General features: G+C 43.1%; 2 protein-coding genes across 4 annotated transcripts in view; one reads left to right on the forward strand and one right to left on the reverse strand.

Moving 5' to 3' along the window:
- ELF1 (E74 like ETS transcription factor 1) overlaps window positions 1–3,094 on the reverse strand; it is a 213,998-nt gene extending 210,904 nt beyond the window's left edge. For all 3 annotated transcript variants that reach the window (XM_077483165.1, XM_077483159.1, XM_077483162.1), the window contains exon 1: window positions 2,960–3,094. The gene's annotated coding sequence lies outside the window, so the exon portion shown is untranslated. The remainder of the gene's footprint in view (window positions 1–2,959) is intronic.
- A 29-nt stretch (window positions 3,095–3,123) lies between these two features.
- WBP4 (WW domain binding protein 4) overlaps window positions 3,124–22,439 on the forward strand; it is a 33,892-nt gene continuing 14,576 nt past the window's right edge. The window contains exons 1-6 of the mRNA XM_077483169.1: window positions 3,124–3,259; window positions 9,129–9,151; window positions 14,184–14,256; window positions 16,815–16,877; window positions 17,189–17,315; window positions 22,001–22,162. Of these exons, the coding sequence (XP_077339295.1) occupies window positions 9,150–9,151; window positions 14,184–14,256; window positions 16,815–16,877; window positions 17,189–17,315; window positions 22,001–22,162 (427 nt within the window). The 5' untranslated portion in view covers window positions 3,124–3,259; window positions 9,129–9,149. The remainder of the gene's footprint in view (window positions 3,260–9,128; window positions 9,152–14,183; window positions 14,257–16,814; window positions 16,878–17,188; window positions 17,316–22,000; window positions 22,163–22,439) is intronic.

The raw sequence follows: 22,439 nt of genomic DNA on the forward strand, positions 1-22,439 counted from the left end.
TTCCAGGCATCGCTGATTTTGTCTTCAGGTTTTTTGACACAAAGTCGGACGCCGTATCACAATTATCCTCAGAGGCCCCTGCAATTGGACTGCAATATTCATCTGAAGGTATCTCTAATAATATTATACTGTACATGCATGTGCCCTTTGCTAATAACAGGTTGGACATATATACTATTATTAATCTCATATTCATCTTTTCTTATAGTAAGCTTGTATTATTCCCACACTGGCATGCATCTATTTACTTCTGGTTAGGGTTTACATCTGACCGCCCATACAGAAGAGCAGGCTGTGTCAGTGTCCGCTCTGTATAATCCGAGCTCCCCAGCCATCTGCCTGCTCAGCAGGGATCAGCAGAACGGTTTCACGAGATAAATACTTCACATTTTGAAGAAATAACTAGTAGATTTTTTTGTGACTTGCAAAAAAATAAAAAAAGTTTGAAAAAACCTTTGAGCTATTTTACTTCAGAGTTTACAAAAGGGAAAATGACTCTTAGTTAATTGAGCGCCAAACTCATTTAACGTTAACCTTAGACCCCCCTTTCAACCCGTTAACCTTAGACCCCCTAAAAAACCGCCTCCCACTCATTTCAGTGTGACTTGTGGGACGTTAGGAAAAGTCCTGTAAGCGGCATGTTTGGGGCGGTTTGGGAACACTGAATACAGCACTCCCAAAATGCCCCTGCCCATTGCAATGAATGGAAGCCTTCATGTTTAGGAGATATTTACAGTACCTATAGGCAAGCCTTATTATAGGCTTACCTATAGATACAAATTATGCCTTTGAGTTTACTTTCTCTTTAACCACTTACAGACCGGACCATTTTGCTAGCTTAAGACCAGACCACTTTTTGCAATTCAGCACCGCGTCGCTTTAACTGACAATTGCGCGGTCGTGCAACGTGGCTCCCAAACAAAATTGACGTCCTTTTTTTCCCACAAATCGAGCTTTCTTTTGGTGGTTTTTTATCACCCCTGCGTTTTTTTTTTTGTTTTTTTTTTGCGCTATAAACAAAAATAGAGCGACAATTTCGAAAAAAACAATTTTTTTTACTTTTTGTTATAATAAATATCCCCCAAAAATATATTAAAAAAACGTTTTTTTCCCTCAGTTTAGGCCAATACGTATTCTTCTACATATTTTTGTTAAAAAAAAAAAATCACAATGAGCGATTGATTGGTTTGCGCAAAAGTTATAGCGTTTACAAAATAGGGGATAGTTTTATGGCATTTTTATTAATATTTTTTTTTTACTAGTAATGGCAGCGATTTTTATTGTTACAAGCGACATTATGGCGGACACATTGGACATTTTTGACACATTTTTGGGACCATTGTCATTTATACAGCAATCAGTGCTATATAAATGCAGTGATTCCTGTGTAAATGACACTGGCAGTGAAGGGGTTAACCAGTGGGTGGAAGAGTAGGGGTTAAGTGTTCCTAGGGGTGTGTTACTAACTGTGGGGGGCTGGGCTTTGTTTTAGTGAACACTGATCTCTGCTCCAATCAGCGCAGAGATCAGCGTCACTTGTGCTAGACAGAACGGGGACATTGCCATTTCCGGCATCTCCTCGTTCAGCCACCCCGTGAGACGATTGCGGGTATGCCCGCGGCGATCGTGACCGCTCGCGATGGCAGGGCGGCATTTAAAACTGGACGTAACTGTACGCCAGTATGTCTGCCCGTGCCATTCTGCCGACGTACATCGGCATGCGCCGGTCGGGAAGTGGTTAAAGCAGAATTAAACCCTCCTATCCTTTACAGCCAAGGAAGCTGCTTCTTTTTGATCTGCAACTGCCATGGTGCTGCTCTGATCAGTTATTAAACCGGCTATTTGATGGTTTGACAGTTTCGTTGAGGACACAAGCAAATGTGACAGTTAACATTGCCGGTGTTCTGACGAGAAGTGTCCCCCCATCAGATAGCATCTGCTCTATACTGCGCAGGCGCATCGCTTGTGCATTATGGAGGACAAAGGAGACGCCGAATGTCTCCGAATAAGAACGGCGCCTGCGCACTTATTAGTGCCTTCCTTTCACATGCGCCCGATGATATAAAACAGAACTTTGTAACAAGGCCCCTCGCAGGCTCCCTTAGCATATTTTTATACTAACTCTATGTCCACTTGGATGCTGGGGCTTGAACCTGGACTCAAGGCACAATGTACTATTAAGTGCGCAGGCGCCGTTCATCTTCGGAGACTTTCGCCGTCTCCTTTGTCCTCCGTACTGCGCAAGCGCAGTAGAGGGTGGACACTATCCGATGGGGGACATTTCTCGACAGGACACCAGCATTCTAGACATGTGACAGTTTTTTTGAAACCGTTAAATCAATGGGTTTAGTTCCACTTTATGATTTACTGCTGTTCAGGGGCTCTAGGCTTCAGCAAAATGGCAGCCTCCGGCAAGAAGAAACAGGATCAATGCTGGAGGCAATTTACAGCACACACTAATTTTTCTAGTATGTGCAATGTAAGTTCCTTGCTAAAGAACATCATTTTATTATTAAGGTGTTATGGGTAAAGTTCTGCTTTAAATCTGCATACATCTCCTGCACATTGTATAGACACACTCCTCTCCAATTTATCAAATGTGATAAATACTAGTCCCAGCATGTCCAGGACACAGTGAGAAGATACATATATATATATATATAGATATATATATGTATTTTTTTTTATGCATAACAAAAACAAAAACTCTACTTCCCATACCGGGAGTCGAACCCGGGCCGCCTGGGTGAAAACCAGGAATCCTAACCGCTAGACCATATGGGAGAGCTGTATAGTACAGCGTCTGGCAACCCCTGCAGCCGTCACACGGCACTACATCACATGATCCAGCTTGTGATCGTCCCTTACCCCTCCCAGCCAGTCATGTGTAGTGTTCTGTTCTCTACAGGGACAGAAGAAGCGGTCCTAGTGCCATCCAATGTACGGAGATGGGACTCACCTAGGTCCAGAGCCCGGGCGGCCTCTTCTCTCTCCTCACTGCCCACACACCGCTATATACACGGCCGAGTGTGCCGCTCTCTGAACTTGTCTGCACAGCTCTCCTGCCAACTTTCCTTTCCCCGCCCACAACAAAGGGGAGGAGGCGGAGTCTTCCCGCGGATGGAGGAGGATTGGTCCTCGCAGGTCTCCGTCCGCTGGTGTAGTGTGGGCGTGTCGGCTTCCGTACTCTGCTCTAGTATATCCGTATATCCGTACTGTCCACTGATAGGAGGTGCTGGCGATGTCCCGGTGATTGGAGGTGAGTGATGGAGGGTTATGTCCTGTAGGCACGTCATCTGCAGCCCTCCATGTCCTGTGTAGGAGATGAGCCGATCTGTGTGTCTGCATGCTGAGACTTCTAGTTCCACAACATGGGAGGAGCTGTCACCGCTCTTAGGACTACTACAAGCCATCCATTACACTGTGTTCGGGGGGGATGCTCAGCTCCTTCATTCACCAGTCATCAGGAGTGATTGGAGCTGGGCTCACAGTATGTGCCCACTGACTGATCCCTACACCCCCCCGGCTCATATTATGTGTCCACTGACTGATCCTTACTGCCCCCCCCCCCATTCAAACTATGTGTACACTGATCCCTACACCCCCCAGCTCATATTATGTGTCCACTGACTGATCCTTACTGATCCCCCCCCCCACTCACAGTATGTGTACATTGACTGATCCCTACACCCCCCGGCACATATTATGTGTCCACTGACTGATCCCTACACTCCCTGGGCTCATATTATGTGTCCACTTACTGATCTCCCCCACCCTCACAGTATTTGTACACTGACTCATCCCTACACACCCCCTGGGCTCACAGTATGTGTACACTGACTGACTGATCCCTACACACCCCCTGTGCTCACAGTATGTGTACACTGACTGATCCCTACACACAACCTGGGCTCACAGTATGTGCACACTGACTCATCCCTACACACCCCCTGGCTTCATAGTATTTGTACACTGACTGATCCCTACTCCCCCCAGTCTCATAGTAGGTGTACACTGACTGATCCTCACACACACCCTGGGTTCATAGTATGTGTACACTGATCCCTACACACCCCCTGGGCTCACAGTATGTGTACACTGACTGATCGCTACTCCCCCCCCCCCCCCCGGGCTCATAGTAGGTGTACACTGACTGATCCCTACACACCCCCTGGGCTCTCAGTATGTGTACACTGACTGATCCCTACACACAGCTAGCGGGGGGGAGATCCCCCCCCCCACTAGCTTTCAGAGCAGGGGGCCAGTGCATTCATTATATGTTACCCTGGGCTCAGAGTATGTGTACACTGACTGATCCCTACACACCCCCTGGGTCCATAGCATGTGTCCACTGACTGATCCCTACACACACCTTGGGCTCATAGTAGGCGTTCACTGACTGATCCCTACACCCCCCAGGCTCACAGTATGTGTACACTGACTGATCCCCACACCCCCCCTCGGGCTCACAGTATGTGTACACTGGCTGATCCCTACACACACCCTGGGTTCATAGTATGTGTACACTGACTGATCTCTACTCCCCCCCCCGGGCTCATAGTAGGTGTACACTGACTGATCCCTACACACTCCCTGGGCTCCCAGTATGTGTACACTGACTGATCCCTACACACAGCTAGCGGGGGGAGGGGAGATCCCCCCACTAGCTTTCAGAGCAAGGGGCCAGTGCATTCATAACATGTTACCCCCTGAATATGTAACAACATGTAACCTGTAATGAAATGTGAACTTATCTTTTAATTTTTTATGCAAAAAAAAAGCACTATATATCACTACATTTTTTGCTAAAATATAAAAGAAGATTTTACAGAAAGTAAATGGATACCTAACATGTCACACTTTAACCACTTCCTGCCCAACAATGCCATATGATGTCATGGACTTTGAGTGGGGATATCTGAATGATGCCTACATCAGCTGCAGGCATCTTTCAGATATCTTCTTTTTTTCCGGTGATTCCCTGCACCATAAGAACAATCATAGTGGCTGTTTAGCTGCTTTATTGTTTTCACAGCGGCTGGAGGGGACACCCCTCCTGCCGCCCTCCAGTTCTTCTACCAGATCGCCTGTGCGATTGGCCAACCAGAGGAAAGAATCAGGCTGCGGCTGTTTACCATAGAGCTGACTGAGGACCAGATGCTCATCGCTATGACCTTCAGAGGCTAGGCATGACATTATGACATCACGTCCGGCCTCAACACATCTAAACACTGTCGTTTCTTTGGCTAGGAAGCGGAGATTGTGTTTGTTTTTGTTTTTTTGGATCTTCGGCTTTGGGGATCTTTTAAGCTGGGTTCAAACCATTGCAAATTGGATACGGGTTTCCCCCACATCCAATTCGCATAGCCGGAGATTGTGCTCAGCTCTCTATGGAGCCAGTTCACACATCTCCGGAGCGGCTCCTGTGCATCTTCAGGTCCAAATTCAGCCATTCGGACATGAAATGGTGAATGGGGAGGCACCGGACCCCTGCTGTGAGCTGCTCAGTGCTGCAGTGTGAACTCAGTCATAAGCTGGCCATGCACCTATAGATTATCTGCAGATTTTCTATGGTTAGATGGAAAAAGTGCAACAGATTTCTCCATGTATGCTAAACTGTGTGGATGGAGGAATCTCCCACTGGGCCAAGCTTCTGTATCTTGCTAGTTGGCCCCGCTGGCTCTCAACCTAAACAATGCCAGCAACCCAATCAGAATGTTCAGGTATTGAGAGCCAGCGGGGCCAACTAGCAAGATATGGAAGCTTGGGCCAGTGGGAGATTCTTCCATCCACACAGTTCAGCTTAGATGGAAGAATCTGTTCCACTTTTTCCATCTGACCATAGAAAATCTGAAGATAATCTATAGGTGTATGGCCAGTTTTAGACCCCAGATCTTGCTGTAAAGTGGACCTTGTAATAGAAATGAAAGTGATAAAAAAAAAGTAAAGGGAAAGTGTAAAATAAATAAATAAATAAATAAAAGTAAAATAAGCAATAAAAAAAAAAATGGTGGTTGTTAGGGTTGATAACGAGCATTTGAGCTAATACTGGCACTCGCACAAATGCTCCCAATACCTGATCTGATACCTGGGAGAGAGGGCGCAACCGGAAGTCAGTGGGCGGAGCAGAGACCGCGTCATCAAGCATTGGAACTAGGCAAACTGGCAGGGATGAAGGGTGCAGCCGCATTATCAATTGGGATCGGTGACCGGAGCCGTCACATTCTGTAACAGAAGTGACGCTCCGTGTCGCTGTCAGCGTCTGAACATCCTGACGCCCATCTTGGTACACCCTGCACTCGGCTGCAGGAAGCCAGCAGCGGACATCTTGTTACACCAAGCCCATATAGTTTGGGCTGGGTGTAACAAGATGTCCGCTGCTGCTTTTATGCAGCCGAGTGCAAGGAGTACCAAGATGGGCATCGCAGGTAGCATAGCATTCCTTTCCTCTCTTACCATTTATTGATGGCTGCAATTCAGAGCCTGCCCATCAGTGCCCATAAATGCCACCTATCAGTACCACCCATCAGTCAGTGCTCATCAGTGCTGCATATCAGTGTTCATCAGTGCCACCTAATCTGTATTGTGCTTTTAAAACTGTCACATGGCATAAAAAAAAAAAAAAGTACCAGTATCAGGGCGAGTACTTGAAAAAATGTATCGGTACTTGTACTCGGTCTTAAAGTAGTATCAGGACAACCCTAGTGGTTGTCCATCCTGACTGAATCGGCCAATAATCTTAAGCCTGAGATTTTAAGGTCTATTGACTTTTCTACAACATACCTAGAAAACATTTTATTAAACAATATTTCCCACTATTCAATATCTTTGGCACAGCTTTATACATAGGACACTTCCATTGTTTAAAATAGTATACATTTTCAAGTACAATTTTTAAGTAAGACTAAGGAACTTTTTATTTTAAAGTGCATTAACATAAAATGTACCACCCAAGCCCTGAGACCTTTTAAGGCCTCTTTCAAATGGCTGGTTCGGATTCCTCCTGTTATACGATTTGGCATTGGCCACTCAGCCCATTTAAACCAATGGCAGGTAGCGATTAGTTGTGATTCCGGGACAGATGTCTGAGCCTGGATGTAGTCAGCTGTGTCCAGGCTCGGACATCTGTCCCGGAACCGCAGCTAATCACTCTGTGTGCGACTACGTGCGATCAGCAGCAGCTGCTTTCAGCCAGCAAATTCTTGCCACAGGTATCTGGAGGCTGCAACAAATTGTCCGTGTGAAAGGGGCCTTACCCCTTTGTAAAATATAGTGTGCAAAACTAGTTTACAACTAATAATGAAATCTGCCAGCACAGTACAGACTCTCCTTTTAAAGGATTAGTTCATCTCTAAAGGTTTTGTAAAAAAAATACCATATGCTTTCCACCATTACATTACAAATAAATCCTCTGCTGTTCAAATGATCTGCCCCCTCCATACATGTAGGCCATGGAAAAACAACTCCTTAGTAGTTGACCCTCACAAGGGTGCTGACAAGACCTCTACGCAGTTCTGTGTTTTTGTTTGTTTGTTTATTTATTTATTATTTTATTATTATTATTATTATTATTATTTATTATTTTTTTGTATATACCATATGGTGTGACTGTGCTGGAATAACCATTCTATGTAGTCCCACCACGTATAGTGTGAATAAACCCTAAGCCCTCGCTCACACTAAAGACTGGTTTGAAATTGTGTGAGCTCATCTGAACTCTCACGATTTCCTTTCAGTGCGAGTTCAGGGGCGATTTGAAATAGATCTGTGTGAGTTCATGCACAGATGTCTATTGAAATCGCCTCCGAAGTCGCCAAAAGTAATGTAGGAACTACTTTTGGAAACTGGTGCGGCGCTGCAAAGTCGGCATCACATTGATTGGGACACTGCCGCCAATTTGGCATGCGATTTGACTTGTCAAATGGTGCAGATGTGAACGGGGGCTAAAGCTGGTTTTCTACATTTACAATAGCACATTCAGATTGATCTGAGCAGCACAATATACCAATAAGGCTGGATTCACACCTAGGCATTTTTAGTGCTTTTTGCATTTTGCAGATTTGAGCTACAGTCCATTTACCATGGTTTTCTATGGAACACGTTCTGTAGTGCAAATCTGCAAAATGCAAAAAGTGCTAAAAATGCATAGGTGTGAGAACCTTCTTAGGCCGCGTACACACGCGGGGACTGTTCGTCAAACAGTTTCAGCGGACAGTCCGCTCAAAATTAGCATGGACGGACTTGCCCACACACGACGGACGAACAGTCCGCTGAAACCGTGCGCGATGACGTGAACGGCACGTACAACGGGACGAAAAATACGACGTCCTATACACTGCAATGCAAACTTCGGCGTGTAAATCCTTTCTGAGCATGCGCGGAACTTAGTTTGACGAACAAGCCTACACACGAGGGGACTGTTCGCTGAAATAGAGTTTCAGCGGACAGTTTTTCGGAATTTCCGAAAAACTTTGTTCAGCAGACTGTCCGCTGAAACTGTCCGCTGAAAGCCCACACACGAGCGGACTGTCCGCCGAAACACTGTTCAGCGGACAAAGTTGAGCGAACAGTCCGCCCGTGTGTACGCGGCCTTAGTGTTCATAAATGGAACCAATTGGTTAGATAGTTCATGTTGTTGTTAGCTCAAGTGTAAGGCTGGCCATACACCATACAATTTTCTCATTCAATTTCCTTTAGATTTACCTTCAACTATGTAGTGCAAGGGTCTGCTTGACTGCATACAAATTGAAAGGGTTTAGGTTTGACCTCATATTGTGGTTTTGGTAAATCTAAAGGAAAGTTGAACAAGAAAATTGTATAGTGTATGGCCAGCCTTACTTGAGCGATCGAAAAAAGTACTTCACTGGAAACAACTGATTGGCTGGCTGATTAATTTGCTTATTTTTAGTTATGAATGTATTCTGTAGGATATAATGGAGCAGTGAAAATAATAATAATATTGTATAGATGTGTTCCCCCCCCCCCCTTGGGTGAGGAAAATCGAATGGTTTTCAGTATTTCCGTGATGTGTACCTAATTCTTTATCTACCAGATATGTCTGATGACATGACATGTTTGTACTGTAAAATGTTGGTGGTCTGAGTAATTTTCTTTTTTTTTTTCTGCAGGTAAGACTCAAGGAAGCCATCATGTAAGTTTTTTTTTTTTTTTTTTTTTTTGCCCTTCTGTACATAAATGGCAATGTTAAGTAATGTAAGGACACTTGTCCAGGTATCTCACAATGTTGGCATCCCTAGCTGATTTGTCATTCAGCTTTGGGTGCAGGCGCCGGCGTCTTCACTAAGGGAAACAGGAAGTGAAGTCTAGCGGATTCACAGCCTGTTTCCTACTGTGTAAGTCGCACTGTGTTTTCTGAATGGTCCCACTGTCTTCTGGAACCTGTGTGTCTCCCAGAAGACAGTGGGGGGCAGAATATTTGGAAATCTCCACGATCGTTGTGCGCCAAATTTTCCTGAAATTAGGAGCGGGTACCTGGTTTTGACAGGTATCCGCTCCCCCTCCCCCCTCAAAAAGAAAAAGTGTCAAATGTGGAGGGTGCGAACAAATGGAGCTTCTGCTTTTGGGTAGAGCTCTGCTTTAATAAAGTTTCTCTGTTAGTTATAAACTAACAAGGATATAGTGTTTTTCTTTCACTACCCCCATTTAGGGGATTGGACAGTGAAGGAGCAGTAACAGACTGATGATGTCATCTGTCTGCTCACTCACATGCTACACATCTGACTCTATCCTACCCTTCCCTCTTACAGTCAGAGTGCTACTCTACTGGGTATTGCAAGAAGTTGATACTGGGTCAAATTCATGTACTTACACTGGTTGCATTTCATTATTTAGCAATTCCAGCAACAAAAGGAACTTTTCTAACCAACCCATTCAGTTTAAAATAAAAATGAAATGCAAAACATTTTTTGCATGGATATAAAAAAAAAAACTATAAATACTTATTTGTTTTTCAGGCGTTTTAGCGCAAAGAATTGCGCAAGTAAAGCAACTGAAAATTGCCTCTCTTGCCTAGCCAGTGTGAAAGCCTGAGTGCTTTCACACTGGGGTAGTGCGGTTGCGGGATGGGAACAAACAGTCCTGCAAGCAAAATCTTCAGGGAGGTGTCAGAGTGCTGTATACAGCGTTCCTACACGGCCCATTCCCATTGACATGAATGGGCAGCACTGTTGAAGTGCCGAAACACGGGAGCTCTTAACCCCTTCTTCGGCCGCTAGCGGCCGAAAACAGCTCCTCTAGAAACAGCGGTAAAGCACAGAAAAACGAGTGGTGCTTTACTGCTAACAGACCCATCGCTCCAGTGTGAAAGGGGTCTAAGTGATCACATTCCCTCTGTTCTAAGCTGCATAAGAGCTGGGGGGAGGAGAAGCAGCATCACACTGAGCTTCCCAGTGACTTACTGTGCAGTGGGGGCATGTCAAGACAAATCCAATCATTGGTGGAGAGCAGGCTGAGTTCCCAGAACAGCTAGAGAACTGACCACAGTGTGCTCTCCTGCTTAGTGTGGTCAGTGTTTAATAGGAAAGCAGAGGGACTGGCAGGAATACCAGGGGTTTCAGGAAGCAATACAAAAAACAGGATACTTTCTCATACAAATACGTGGTACAGCAGGCACATATCAGGAATATGAAATTTTGGGGGTAACAAATGCTTTTACAGTCTCCCCTCACCCTCTCAAATGACTTCATATGTATTATTCCTTGAGATGACAATCTCGCTATTATACTGCATGGTTAAAAGCAACACAGTACAGCCAACCAGCCCAGTAAAGCAGAGTATTTTTAAAGGAGTAGGAGTGGATCACAGGAGTACAGTTAGTTCTGTACTCCTCTGACCCTTTTACCGGCTGACATCACAGAACCAGTCCAGGCTTTGAAAAGATCCTGACTTTATCGGGATCTGCACATATGCCTTGACCGGCAGCCGGCTCGGTGAGCCACTCCTTCCCCCTGCACAGCCCTATGCGCCAGTGAGCTCTGGAGGGTAGAGCATAGACATGCACATGGTGACTGACAATCACCAGCTGTCTGCAGGCTGAGGACCGAGAGCTGAGTGATAAGTCCTCTATGATCGCTCAGTTCTCAGTTGGAGGCAGCTGGGATCAGTGCTGCAGCCGTATAGTTGAGTCCTTTCTCTTTTAAGAGGATAATGTACTGATTTGGAGTCTCATGTAAGTGCAGTTGGTAGAACGGGTGAGGCATTTGGTTACATTGTTTTTACGGAAAAGAGCAATTGTTTAGGGGGAGCATTGCCATAAATAGTTCTTTTACTTTTAAATCATTTGATTCTTGCCTTAAAAAAAAAAACTAAACTCCACCCACAAACTTGTCCACTGTAATTTTTATTTATTTATTTATTTATTTTTTTCCCCCCCCTTGTACAGTGGAGAAAATAGTGAGACCCTCAGTCAAGTTTTGATTGCTGTCTGTACCTTACAGTCCTTAACCCCTGTTTCCCTGATTGTAATAAAAAAAACAGCAATTAAAATCCCTATGAATTCCCCTACATTTTGCTGCTGTCACAGGTGTGTTTTTGATGTACATGGTGACACCGAATGGAATATTAGACTGGCCATACTTTATACAATTTTTCTTATTCAATATTTCCTTTAGATTTACCAAAACCATATAATATGAGGTCAAACGTAAATGCAATCAGGCAGTCTCTCGCACTACATAGTTGAAAGTAAATCTAAAGGAAATAGCATAAGAAAATTGTACCATGTATGGTCAGCCTAATCAATAAAAAACTGTCAAAGGCTGGCCATACACCACGGGTTGGAGGAAAGAAATCCTCCCGATTCCCCCATCAACACAGTGTTGATGCGGGAAGTGCTCCTGCTGGGCCATTGTCTTTTCCTGGGAAGCCGCCCCCCGCTGGGAGAAGACGGTGATTGTCCCTACCGGCTATAGCAGCCTCTAACGAAAATCGTAAGCAGGCTGGCTGTATCCAAGTTGAATAGTTAACTTGGTACATTCAGCCTGTCCATTAGTGTTTGGATTCATGTATGGCCAGCCTTAGACTCAATTTACACCTAAGTGTACTGCACTGACACCTGCTGCACTGCATTTTTATTTTATTTTTTAGTGGTGTGTTTTTGGAGTAGCGCCATTCATTTGAATGGGCCTCCCTCCACTCCAAAGAAGCTCATTTACCAAATTTTGGCACAGAGCCAGGCGCATTTGGCGTTTTGATTTTTTGCCGCAATTTAACACATTTTGTCCCTCGACAACTGCGCCAAAATCGCACAGCATTTAGGTCGCCATTAACAAATAGTGGCAACGGAAACGCATGTTTTGGCCACGATTCTGGAAATGTGGGCAGAGTCGCATGATTCTGCTTGCGATTCCAGCACAATAAGGTGTGAATGGAGCCTTCGAGGTTTTAACCTTTCTAAGCTCTATTTACAGTTGTGCTCATAAGTTTACATACCCTGGCAGAGGTTTATGATTTCTTGGCCATTTTTCAGAGAATATGAATAACGCAAACTTTTCTTTTACTCATGGTTAGTGTTTGGCTGAAGCCATTTAGTATCTATCAACTGCGTTTACTCTTCTTCTTCTTTTTTTTTTTTTTTTTTTTTTTTTTTTTTTTTTTTTAAATCATAATGGCAACAGAAACGACCCAAATGGGCCCTGATCAAAAGTTTACATACCCTGGCAAATTTTGGCCTGATAACATGCACATGAGTTGACACACAGGGGTTTGAATGGCTATTAAATGTAACCATCCTCCCTGTGATCTGTTTGCTTGTAATTAGTGTGCGTGTGTGTGTGTATAAAATGTCAAATGAGTTTCTGGTCTCCTGACAGACCCTTGCATCTTTCATCCAGTGCTGCACTGACGTTTCTGGATTCTGAGTCATGGGGAAAGCAAAAGAATTGTCAAAGGATCTGCGAGGAAAGGTAGCTGAACTGTATAAAACAGGAAAGGGATATAAAAAGATATCCAAGGATATGAGAATGCCAATCAGCAGTGTTCAAACTCTAATCAAGAAGTGGAAAACGAGGGGTTCTGTTAAAACAAAACCATGGTCAGGTAGACCAACTAAAATATGCCAAACAGCACAGAGACAAGCCTCAGACCTTCACAAAGTCATTTGGAGTGAGGAGCCCAAAATTTAGCTTTTTGGCCACAACCATAAACACTACATTTGGAGAGGAGTCAACAAGGCCTATAATGAAAGGTACACCATTCCTACTCTGAAAAATGGATGTGGATCACTGATGTTTTGGGGATGTGTGAGCTACAAAGGCCAGGAAATTTGGTCAAAATTGATGGCAAGATGAATACAGTATGTTATCCAAAATACTGGAGGAACATTTGCATTCATCAGCCAGGAAGCTGCGCATGGGACATACTTGGACATTCCAACATGACAATGATCCAAAACACAAGTCCAAGTCGACCTGTCATTGGCTACAACAAAATAAAGCAAAGGTTATAGAGTGGCCATCTCAGTCTCCTGACCACAATATCATTGAGCCACTCTGGGGAGATCTCAAATGTGCAGTTCATGCAAGAGAGCCCAAGAAATTTACAGGAACCTGGAGGCTTTTTGCCAAGAAGAACGGGCAGCTTTACCATCTGAGAAGAGAAAGAGCCTCATCCACAAATAGCACAAAAGACTTCAAGCTGTCATTGATGTTAAAGGGGACAATGCACGGTATTAAGAATTGGGATATGTAAACTTTTGCTCAGGGTCATTTGGGTAGTTTCTGTTACCTTTGTGATTTTAAAAAGAGTAAACACAGTTGATTGATAATAAACGGCTTCAGCCAAATACTAACCACGAGTGAAAGAAAAGTTTTTGTGTTATCATTCATATTCTCTGAAAAATGGCCAAGAAATCATAAATTCTGCCAGGGTATGTAAACTTATGAGCATAACTGTAAAATGGAAAAAACAAAATATGGCTGACATAGGGCTGTACATTTTGTAAGTGTTCTTTTTTTTTAGGTTAATCCTAAGCATTATTAAATAATATATGTGCTTTGTAAAGGGGAAGAAACATAATGGCTCTACTGACAGGATTAACAGGTATTAAAGCTGTATTACAGAGGAGACTGCTGTGCTAATGCTAGTGACAAACTGCTTCACATACAATATGCCATTTTTGTATTTTGCCCTTAGGTCTGATTTAACATGCATTGCTTCTTTTGCAGGGCTGACTACTGGAAATCTCAGCCTAAGAAATTTTGCATCTATTGCAAGTGTTGGATTGCTGACAATAAGCCGGTATGCCTTACTTTTTTAGTAGTAGTGTTCACTTTAGTACTGCCCTGTAAAACCCCTTCTTTACCAGGTCCTGTTTTCAATTTTAAGCGATCTGATAGCTTGGCTGAACTTTTTCCATCATGCAACATTGTACCCATTTTTATCATTTGCAATTTCACCCCTTCCTGTCCAGGCCAATTTCCCCAAGATTTTGGAAAACAAGTTTTTTCTTTTTTTTCCTAGTTTCTGTTAAAAAAAATAAAAATAAAAAAATAAAAATTTTGTAAATAAATAATTGTTCTTCAGAAATTTAGGCTAAAATGTATTCTGCTATATTTCTTTAGCGAAAATAAACCAAATTCGTGTTTATTATTTAGTTTGTAGGAAAATAAGGCCCCTTTCACGTGGGGCAGGTCCGTTTTGATGGACTCCGCTAGCTCACTGTGGAGAGACGGACCTGTCCCACTCTCCTCTTGTTGGTTTTTTTTTTTTTGTTTTTTTTTTTTTTAATATGGTCAACAGTGCATCAGCAAATAAATGTAACAAACTATTCACATCAATCACAGAGATCAACACAATACTACACAATGAATGGCATGAATTAAAGCCATTCATTGTGTACCATTGTGATGTGATCTGCTGTGTCCAGTGGGTAACAGATCTTCTACAGTGTTGTCCATTCTGGGAGGAAGTCATGACATCCACCCAGAATTACGCATGTCTCCATTTCACTATAGGCCAGACGGAAACTGGTTACCCACTAGATCAGTGATGGCGAACCTTGGCACCCCAGATGTTTTGGAACTACATTTCCCATGATGCTCCACTACATTGCAGACTGCATGAGCATCATGGGAAATGTAGTTCCGAAACATCTGGGGTGTCAAGGTTCGCCATCACTGCACTAGATGACCAGCCACCGCAGTTATACTGAGGCAGGTTGGTTCGCCTGGACAAATCGCCGTAGATATAAGTCAGACACTTTAAGACCACTAGGGGCCACGATGTTCACTGGGCACCTCCTGAGAGACACAGAACGGAGATCTGTCAGTATAAACAGACAGCTCTCTGTTCTGTCAGGTGTGAAGAGACACATTTGTTGTTCATACGAAGTATGAACAGCAATATGTCTCCTCCTTTAGGCAGTCCCATCCACCCACAGTTAGAATCACTCCCTAGGGCACACATTTAACCCCTTGATCGCCCCCTTGTGTTAACCCCTTCCCTGCCAGTGACATTTATACAGTAATCTGTGACTATTTTGCTCTGATTGCTGTATAAATGTCAGTGGTCCCAAAAATGTGTCTAAGGTGCCCGTTCTGTCCGTGCAATGTCCCAATAGAAATTGCAGGTCGCCATTACTAGTAAAAAACAAAAATAATAATAATAATGGCATAAATATATCCCCTATTTTGTAGACGCTATAACGTTTGCGCAAACCAATAAATATACGCTTATTGCCATTTTAATTTTATTTCTTTTTTTTTGTTTTATTTTTTTCCAAAATTATGTAGAAGAATACATATCAGCCTAAACTAAGGAAGAAACTAGGTTTCTTATTTTTTGGAAGGAGGATATGTATTATAGCATAAAGTAAAACTTTTATTTTTTATTTTTTGAAAATTGTTGCATTTATTGTTTATAGCACAAAAATTAAAAACCGCAGGGGTGATCAAATGGCACTAAAAGAAGGCTGTATTTGTGGGGGAAAAAAGGACGTCAATTTTGTTTGGGTACAACGTCGCATGATCGCGCAATTGTCAGTTAAACGCCGCAGTGCCATATCACAAAAATACTTGTCATTAAGGGGGAAAAGTGGTTAATAACCCCAGTTTTTTTTTTTTTTTTTTTTTTTTTTTTTTTGGGGTGGCATTATTTGTCACAATCTTTTGGAAATGTATATCCTTGAGCGAGTTAAAACATGGAGCTTGGTAATGATGTTAGTCATACACAGAATAAGGAGGTGGTGAAGGGGTTAATGGGTTGCATACAATTGGAGGATGGAGATGAAGGGGTTAATGTTCACTTGTGCATGATGAGGGAAGTAAAAGGGGTTAATAAACGGTTACATAGAGACTGGATGTAGATCAGACGTACAGAAGGGGAGGGGGAGGTATAAGGGTTCAAAAAAATTTCACTTTTCTGTTTCAAGAGGAAGGGGAGGGCTCACAGATGGTAAGCACTACACTGTCATCACAACAGTCGTGGTACAGAGCTATTTGGATCAGCTCTGTACGTAGTTTCTGAAATGGGCCAACCTTGGACAGCTCAGTTTACCGCCATTAAATGGTGCACTTTACCCCAAGGATATTCATACTTCTGTACCTAAGTTTTGTAATCAACACTCCAGAAATGGACATCCACCATGGTGTGTGTGTGTGTGTGCGCATGTGTTTTTGTTTACAACACAGTGGAAGTTTTAAAAAAATAAAAGGAAAATGTATTATTGAGGGTTCCCTGGCTTGATGTGTGTTGGGTTGTCTTGTGATGGGTCTCATTTTGTAAAAAAAATTGTTTAAGTAGAGATGTTGCAGAGTTTTTAAATTCTATTTATATTACTTTTTTTATTATATTTTTAGAGTATTGACTTCCACGAGCGGGGAAAAAACCATAAAGAAAATGTTGTCAAGAAAATCAGTGAGGTAAAGTGCTTGAGCCCAGTACAATGTGTTGCCTTCTAACAGAAGGACATAACGTATGCTACATTTATGTATTCAATAAGCTTATTGTAATTTCTGATGGCCAGACTGTGAATTTTAACAATGTAGGATTACTAACTATGTATGGCCACACATATCAGAAGACCAATTTGTCCATCTGATGTGATTTGCTATATCTATTGCCCCAGTTTCAGCCATACGTTTGGGCAGGTCTTAGTTTTGGTTGTGATTTGTATTGCTGTACTTAGAAAACATTCTGAATACACTTCTGTAGCTTAACTGTTCTCTTGCAGATCAAACAAAAAAGTATGGCCAAAGCCAAGGAAGCTGAGAAGATGTCAAAGGAATTTGCTGCCATGGAAGAAGCAGCATTAAAGGCATATGAAGAAGATCTGAAGAGACTCGAGGGCACAAAACCAGGTACTATGGATGTAATGATTTTCCAGGATATCCAGAAAATGTGCAGCCCAGGTATTTTACTTCTACTAGTTCTACATTGATGGGATGTACTGCTCCCATGGTGATAATGGTTCACACAAGGTCCCTTAAAGCCCAAATGAACCCTGTCAAAGTTGACATTTGGGTATGATTTTTTTTCTTGCGTAGGTACATTGGTCAAACTTGGACCAACGTAAGTGTGCAAATCTCATATCTGACCAATCCCTGTGTAAGCTGCAAATCACTGTAGTAGTCACCACTACTACAGTGATGGCAGCAGTCTTCTGGGTCCAATGCCAAGCGGCTGCCCTTCTGCATAGTAACCACAGCCTGGACCAATGTAAGTATGCATATCTTATACCTGAGGGAATACTGTGAAAGGTGACTCACTTTTCTGGGTCCTATGTCGAGCGGCTGCTCCCCAGCACATTGACCACGGGGTGTCATTCACTCTGCACTGCCTCTATTCCATGAAAGCTTTGTATTTTCTCAATGACTACTAGGCATTTTCTGATTTGTACGACCCCTGACAAAGTATGGAATCGCCACTCTTGGTAAAATGTTGTTTTTTTTTTTTCTTCACAATAAATAATCAGACATGCCTTTAAAACTATTTTCATTTTAACATTCCAACCTTCTGGCTTTAAGAAACATTTAAAAAAATAAAATAAAAAAAACTGTAGTCAGTTGCAACTGTTTTTGCAGATCAAGCAGAGGACAAAAATATGGAATCGCCATTAGGGTTGTCCCCATGCCACTTTTTTAAGACCGAGTACAAGTACCAATCGTATATAAAAAACATTTTTTTTTGTTTTGTTTTTTTATATCATGTGACAGTGGCACTAATATGCAGCACTGATGACATGTGGACTGTGTCAGTAGTGTTGTTTTTTTTGTTTTAACAGCCCTGTTGGGGGGTGGCTTTGGTGAGATATTAGGAGTCTTAACAGACCCCTGACAGCTCCCTTTTGAGAAAGGGAATGAGGACACAGATTCCCCAGTCCCTTTCTCTGCCGCCTCAGGTGCACTGAAGATGAGTAGACAAGAGTCAGAGGCTCCTTTCCATTCATAAACTGAAGCATCGTAAAAACACTTTACGATGCTCAGTGACTGTTATGAATGAACAGAGTCAGTGATCGCTGACTCTGTGTTTTTGGAAAAGGAAGGAGTTGTTAAATGACATTTGCCGGCTCCTTCCATCCTGACAGAGCACAGAGGGGGACTGGAGAGGAGGATATGGGGAGACAGTCAGGGGTGATCGGTGCGGCGCTTGGGAGGAGTTACAATCACTGATCTCCATGTATACATTTCAATAAAGCGGCTGACAGCCGTAGGAGGGAGAGGAGAACAAGCAGTTGTCAGCTGCTTCTTTTCCTATTCCATCAATTGAAAGGATGTTTGGGGATGATGACATCATTTTTTCAGGATGCAGATTGATGCAGATGTTTGTTTTTAGAACTGCAAAGTACATGGTGATTCTATATTTTTCCTCTGCTTGATTTGCAAAAACAGTTGCAACTGACTACAGCTTTTTTTTTTTTTTTTTTTCCCTTTTCTCTTTTTCTATGGGCAGGGGCACATTAGGAGCAGTGTATACCCCTCCTCTCCTAAAGTGCCTCATAGAAGCTGCTTGCAGGATTTTTTTTGATGTCCTGCCAGCGCAGCGCCCCAGTGTAAATGCACTCGTTGCAGATGCATTTTTCAGGCGCTATTTTTAGCGGTAAAGCACCTGAAAAATGCCTCCAGTGTGAAAGGGGTCTTAATGCTCTCCTTGCTCAGCCTGTCAGTTTAGGTGGATGGCCATGTCTTGGTAGGTTTGCAGATGTGCCATACACTTTCCATTGTCAGATGATGGATTGAACAATGCTCCGTGAGATGTTGAAAGCTTGGGATATTTTTATATAACCTAACCCTGCTTTAGACTTCTCCAACTTTATCCCTGACCTGTCTAGCCTTCATGATGCTGTTTGCTCACTAAGGTTCTCTAACAAATCTCTGAGGGCTTTACAGAACAGCTGTATTTATACTGAGATTAAATTACACAGATGTGGACTCTATTTACTAATTAGGTGACTTCTGAAGGCAATTGGTTCCACTAGATTTTATTTATGGGTATCAGAGTAAAGGGGGCTGAATAGAAATGCACGTCACACTTTTCACATATTTATATGTAAAAAAAAAAAAAAAAAAACATTCATCATTTTCCTTCCATTTAACAATTATGTGCCACTTTTTATTGGTATCTCACATAAAATACATTTACGTTTTTGGTTGTAACATGAGGAAAATGTGGAAAATTTCAAGGGGTGTGAATACTTTTTCAAGGCACTGTACTTTGTACATTATGCTTATTATATCCCTAAACCCTTTTCACACAATTGAGATTCGGTGGTGTGTACTGAAAAAAAGTGCCAGCATTTTGTTTCAGGGCAGCGTTGTGCAACACAATCCACCCCATAGCACTGCTCTGTGGCTGAAACTGGGAGACGTGTTACTTTGTGACATTTCAATAAAGTTTGAGGAAAAACAAAAGGTTGCTGTGCAATGCGCTGTTTTCAGTGCATCGGCTCTGCAGCTTTCTTACCACACACCAGCGGCTGCTGTGAACAGGCCCTTGCTATTTTTTTGTGGTCTTCCGTGTTATTTTTCATTTGTGTCCAATTTATTATACTACTTACAATTAGGGGAAAATTTAAAAAGGTGTTGATTAACAAATTGTTTAACCGCTTCCGGACCGCCCCGCGTACATTTACTGCGGCAGGGCGACCCGGGTGCGCAAATCCTGTGCATGATTTTGTGCACGTGCATTATTGGACGCAGTGGGAGCCAATCAATGGGTCCGGCGGGCACAATGGCCGCCGCGACTTGCTTGATTGTTCACAGGAGAGACAGATCAGCGTTCTGCCTGTGTAAATAAGGCAAACGGGATCTGCCAGGAAGGGAAGGAGAAATCTTGGATCTCTTTTCCTTCAGTATGACACTGCCCCACACAGTTAGTAAGCAGCTCCCTAGGGAATCTTTAACCCTTTTAGCGCCCTTGGTGTTAACCCTGTCCATGCCAGTGTCATTTATACAGTAATCAGTGCATTTTTATAGCACTGATCACTGTAATGATGTCACTGATTCCCGAAAAAGTGTCTGTGTCAAATTTGCCAGTCGTAATTTTGCAGTCTCACTAAAAACCGTAGATCGCCGCCATTACCTGTAAAAAAAAAATTTAAGTCCCTAGATCTATCCCGTAGTTTTGTAGATGCTATAACTTTTGTGCAAACCAATCAATATATGCTTATTTTAACAAAAAATATGTAGAATACATATTGGTCTAAATTGATGATAAAGGAATGTTTTGGGGGGGGGGTTTTGTATTTTTTTTTTTTTTTTTTTTCCCCAAAATTCTGTCCTCCCCATCTTCCTTTTTTATAGTGCATAAAATAAAAAGCGCAGAGGCAATCAAATACCACTAAAAGAAAGCTCTATTTGTGTGAAAAAAAGAACAACAATTTTATTAGGTTACAACGTCGCACGACCGCGCAACTGCCAGTTAAAGAGGGATTCCACCAAAAAAAAAAATATTAAAAGCCAGCAGCTATAAATACTACAGCTGCTGACTTTTAATAAATGGACACTCACCTGTCCCGGGTTCCAGCGATGCCGGCAGCCGAGGCCGATCGCTTGCTCGGCCCTCGGCTGCTGCCGCCACCATTCTAGGTGAGGGAAATCAGGAAGTGAAGCGAATCGGCTTCACTTCCCGGTTCCCTACTGCGCATGCGCGAGTTGCGCCGCGCAATAGGAAATCTCCGCGCTGTCACTGGGACCCGTGTGTGTCCCAGCAGACAGCGCGGCAGGGCAGGAAATGGCGTAGACTCCCACGGGAGTCTGTGCCCGGAAGTGGGTGTAAATACCTGTCTTTGAAAGGTATCTCCACCCCCCCCTCCCCCCTGAAAGGTGTCAATTGTGACACCGGAGGGGGGGAGGGATCCGATCAGCGGAGGTTCCACTTTAGGGTGGAATCCCGCTTTAGGCTGGGTTCACACTGCTGCGGCTAGGAGAAGCGGATGTGATTCGCACTGCAGTGCAAATCACATCCGATCTCTGTGCGATGCGAGTTCAGCCATACAGATAGTATGGCTGAATTCGCATCGCACCCGCCACAAACTCGCACAGGACCCTTTTTTTGGTCCGCAGCAGAATCGGATCGCATGGGTGTTCACACCATGCGATCCAATTCCTGTCCGAGTTTGCAGATCGCACTGCGATATGCGAACTGATCTGGGGGTGTCATTATCGTTTCACTGACACACCCAGCAGTTCGCATAGGGCAGTGTGAACTGCCGCCAGGAGGCATGCGATGCGGGAACCTGCCGCGGATTCGGCGTTCCCGCATCGCTCCGGTGTGAACCCAGCCTTAAAGCGACGCAGTGCCATATAGCAAAAAATGGCCTGGTCAGGAAGTGGCTAAAACCTTCCCAACCTGAAGTGGTTAAACAATCTGTTATATAGTTGTATGGTGAACATTAAGACAATGGTGTGTGTGTGTGTGTGTGTGTGTGTGTGTGTGTGTGTGTGTGTGTGTGTGTGTGTGTGTGTGTGTGTGTGTGTTTTTTTTTTTTTTCTTCTTTCATTAAATGTAAAACCTAGAAGTGATAACTGACATTTTTTTTCTCTAGCTCCTATAGCTCCTGTAGGTCCAACAATTGAGGAGAGAAGAGCACGTGATGAACAAAAAAGGAAAGAAATAGACGCTCTAGAAAAACACCATGCTAAGAAAAAGTGGACAAAGGCATACTCTTCAGAAGGATACCCATACTACTACAACACATTGTCTGGAGGTACTGCATGTTTTACTATATAGATTCAAAATTGTGAAATTTCAAAGGAAAAGTTCACTATTAAAAAAAAAAAAAAAAAATAGAATAAGTTCACATATATGCTGTCTGCCCTATACATCGTACAAGCAGGCTGTTTAACACTGACAGGAAGAATCAATGTTGTACTACCAGAGTGCTCAACAACGCCCTGGTAGTTCATTGAGGACTACAAGCTGACAGCTTCAAAGGCTGTGGATATTTGAAATCTTTATATTCACAGAACTCTGTGAATGAATAA

Source organism: Lithobates pipiens, unplaced genomic scaffold (assembly GCF_037356315.1).
Source record: "Lithobates pipiens isolate NorthernLeopardFrog02 unplaced genomic scaffold, aLitPip1_a1.2 Scaffold_16, whole genome shotgun sequence".
In the NCBI taxonomy this organism is placed as follows: Eukaryota; Metazoa; Chordata; class Amphibia; order Anura; family Ranidae; genus Lithobates; species Lithobates pipiens.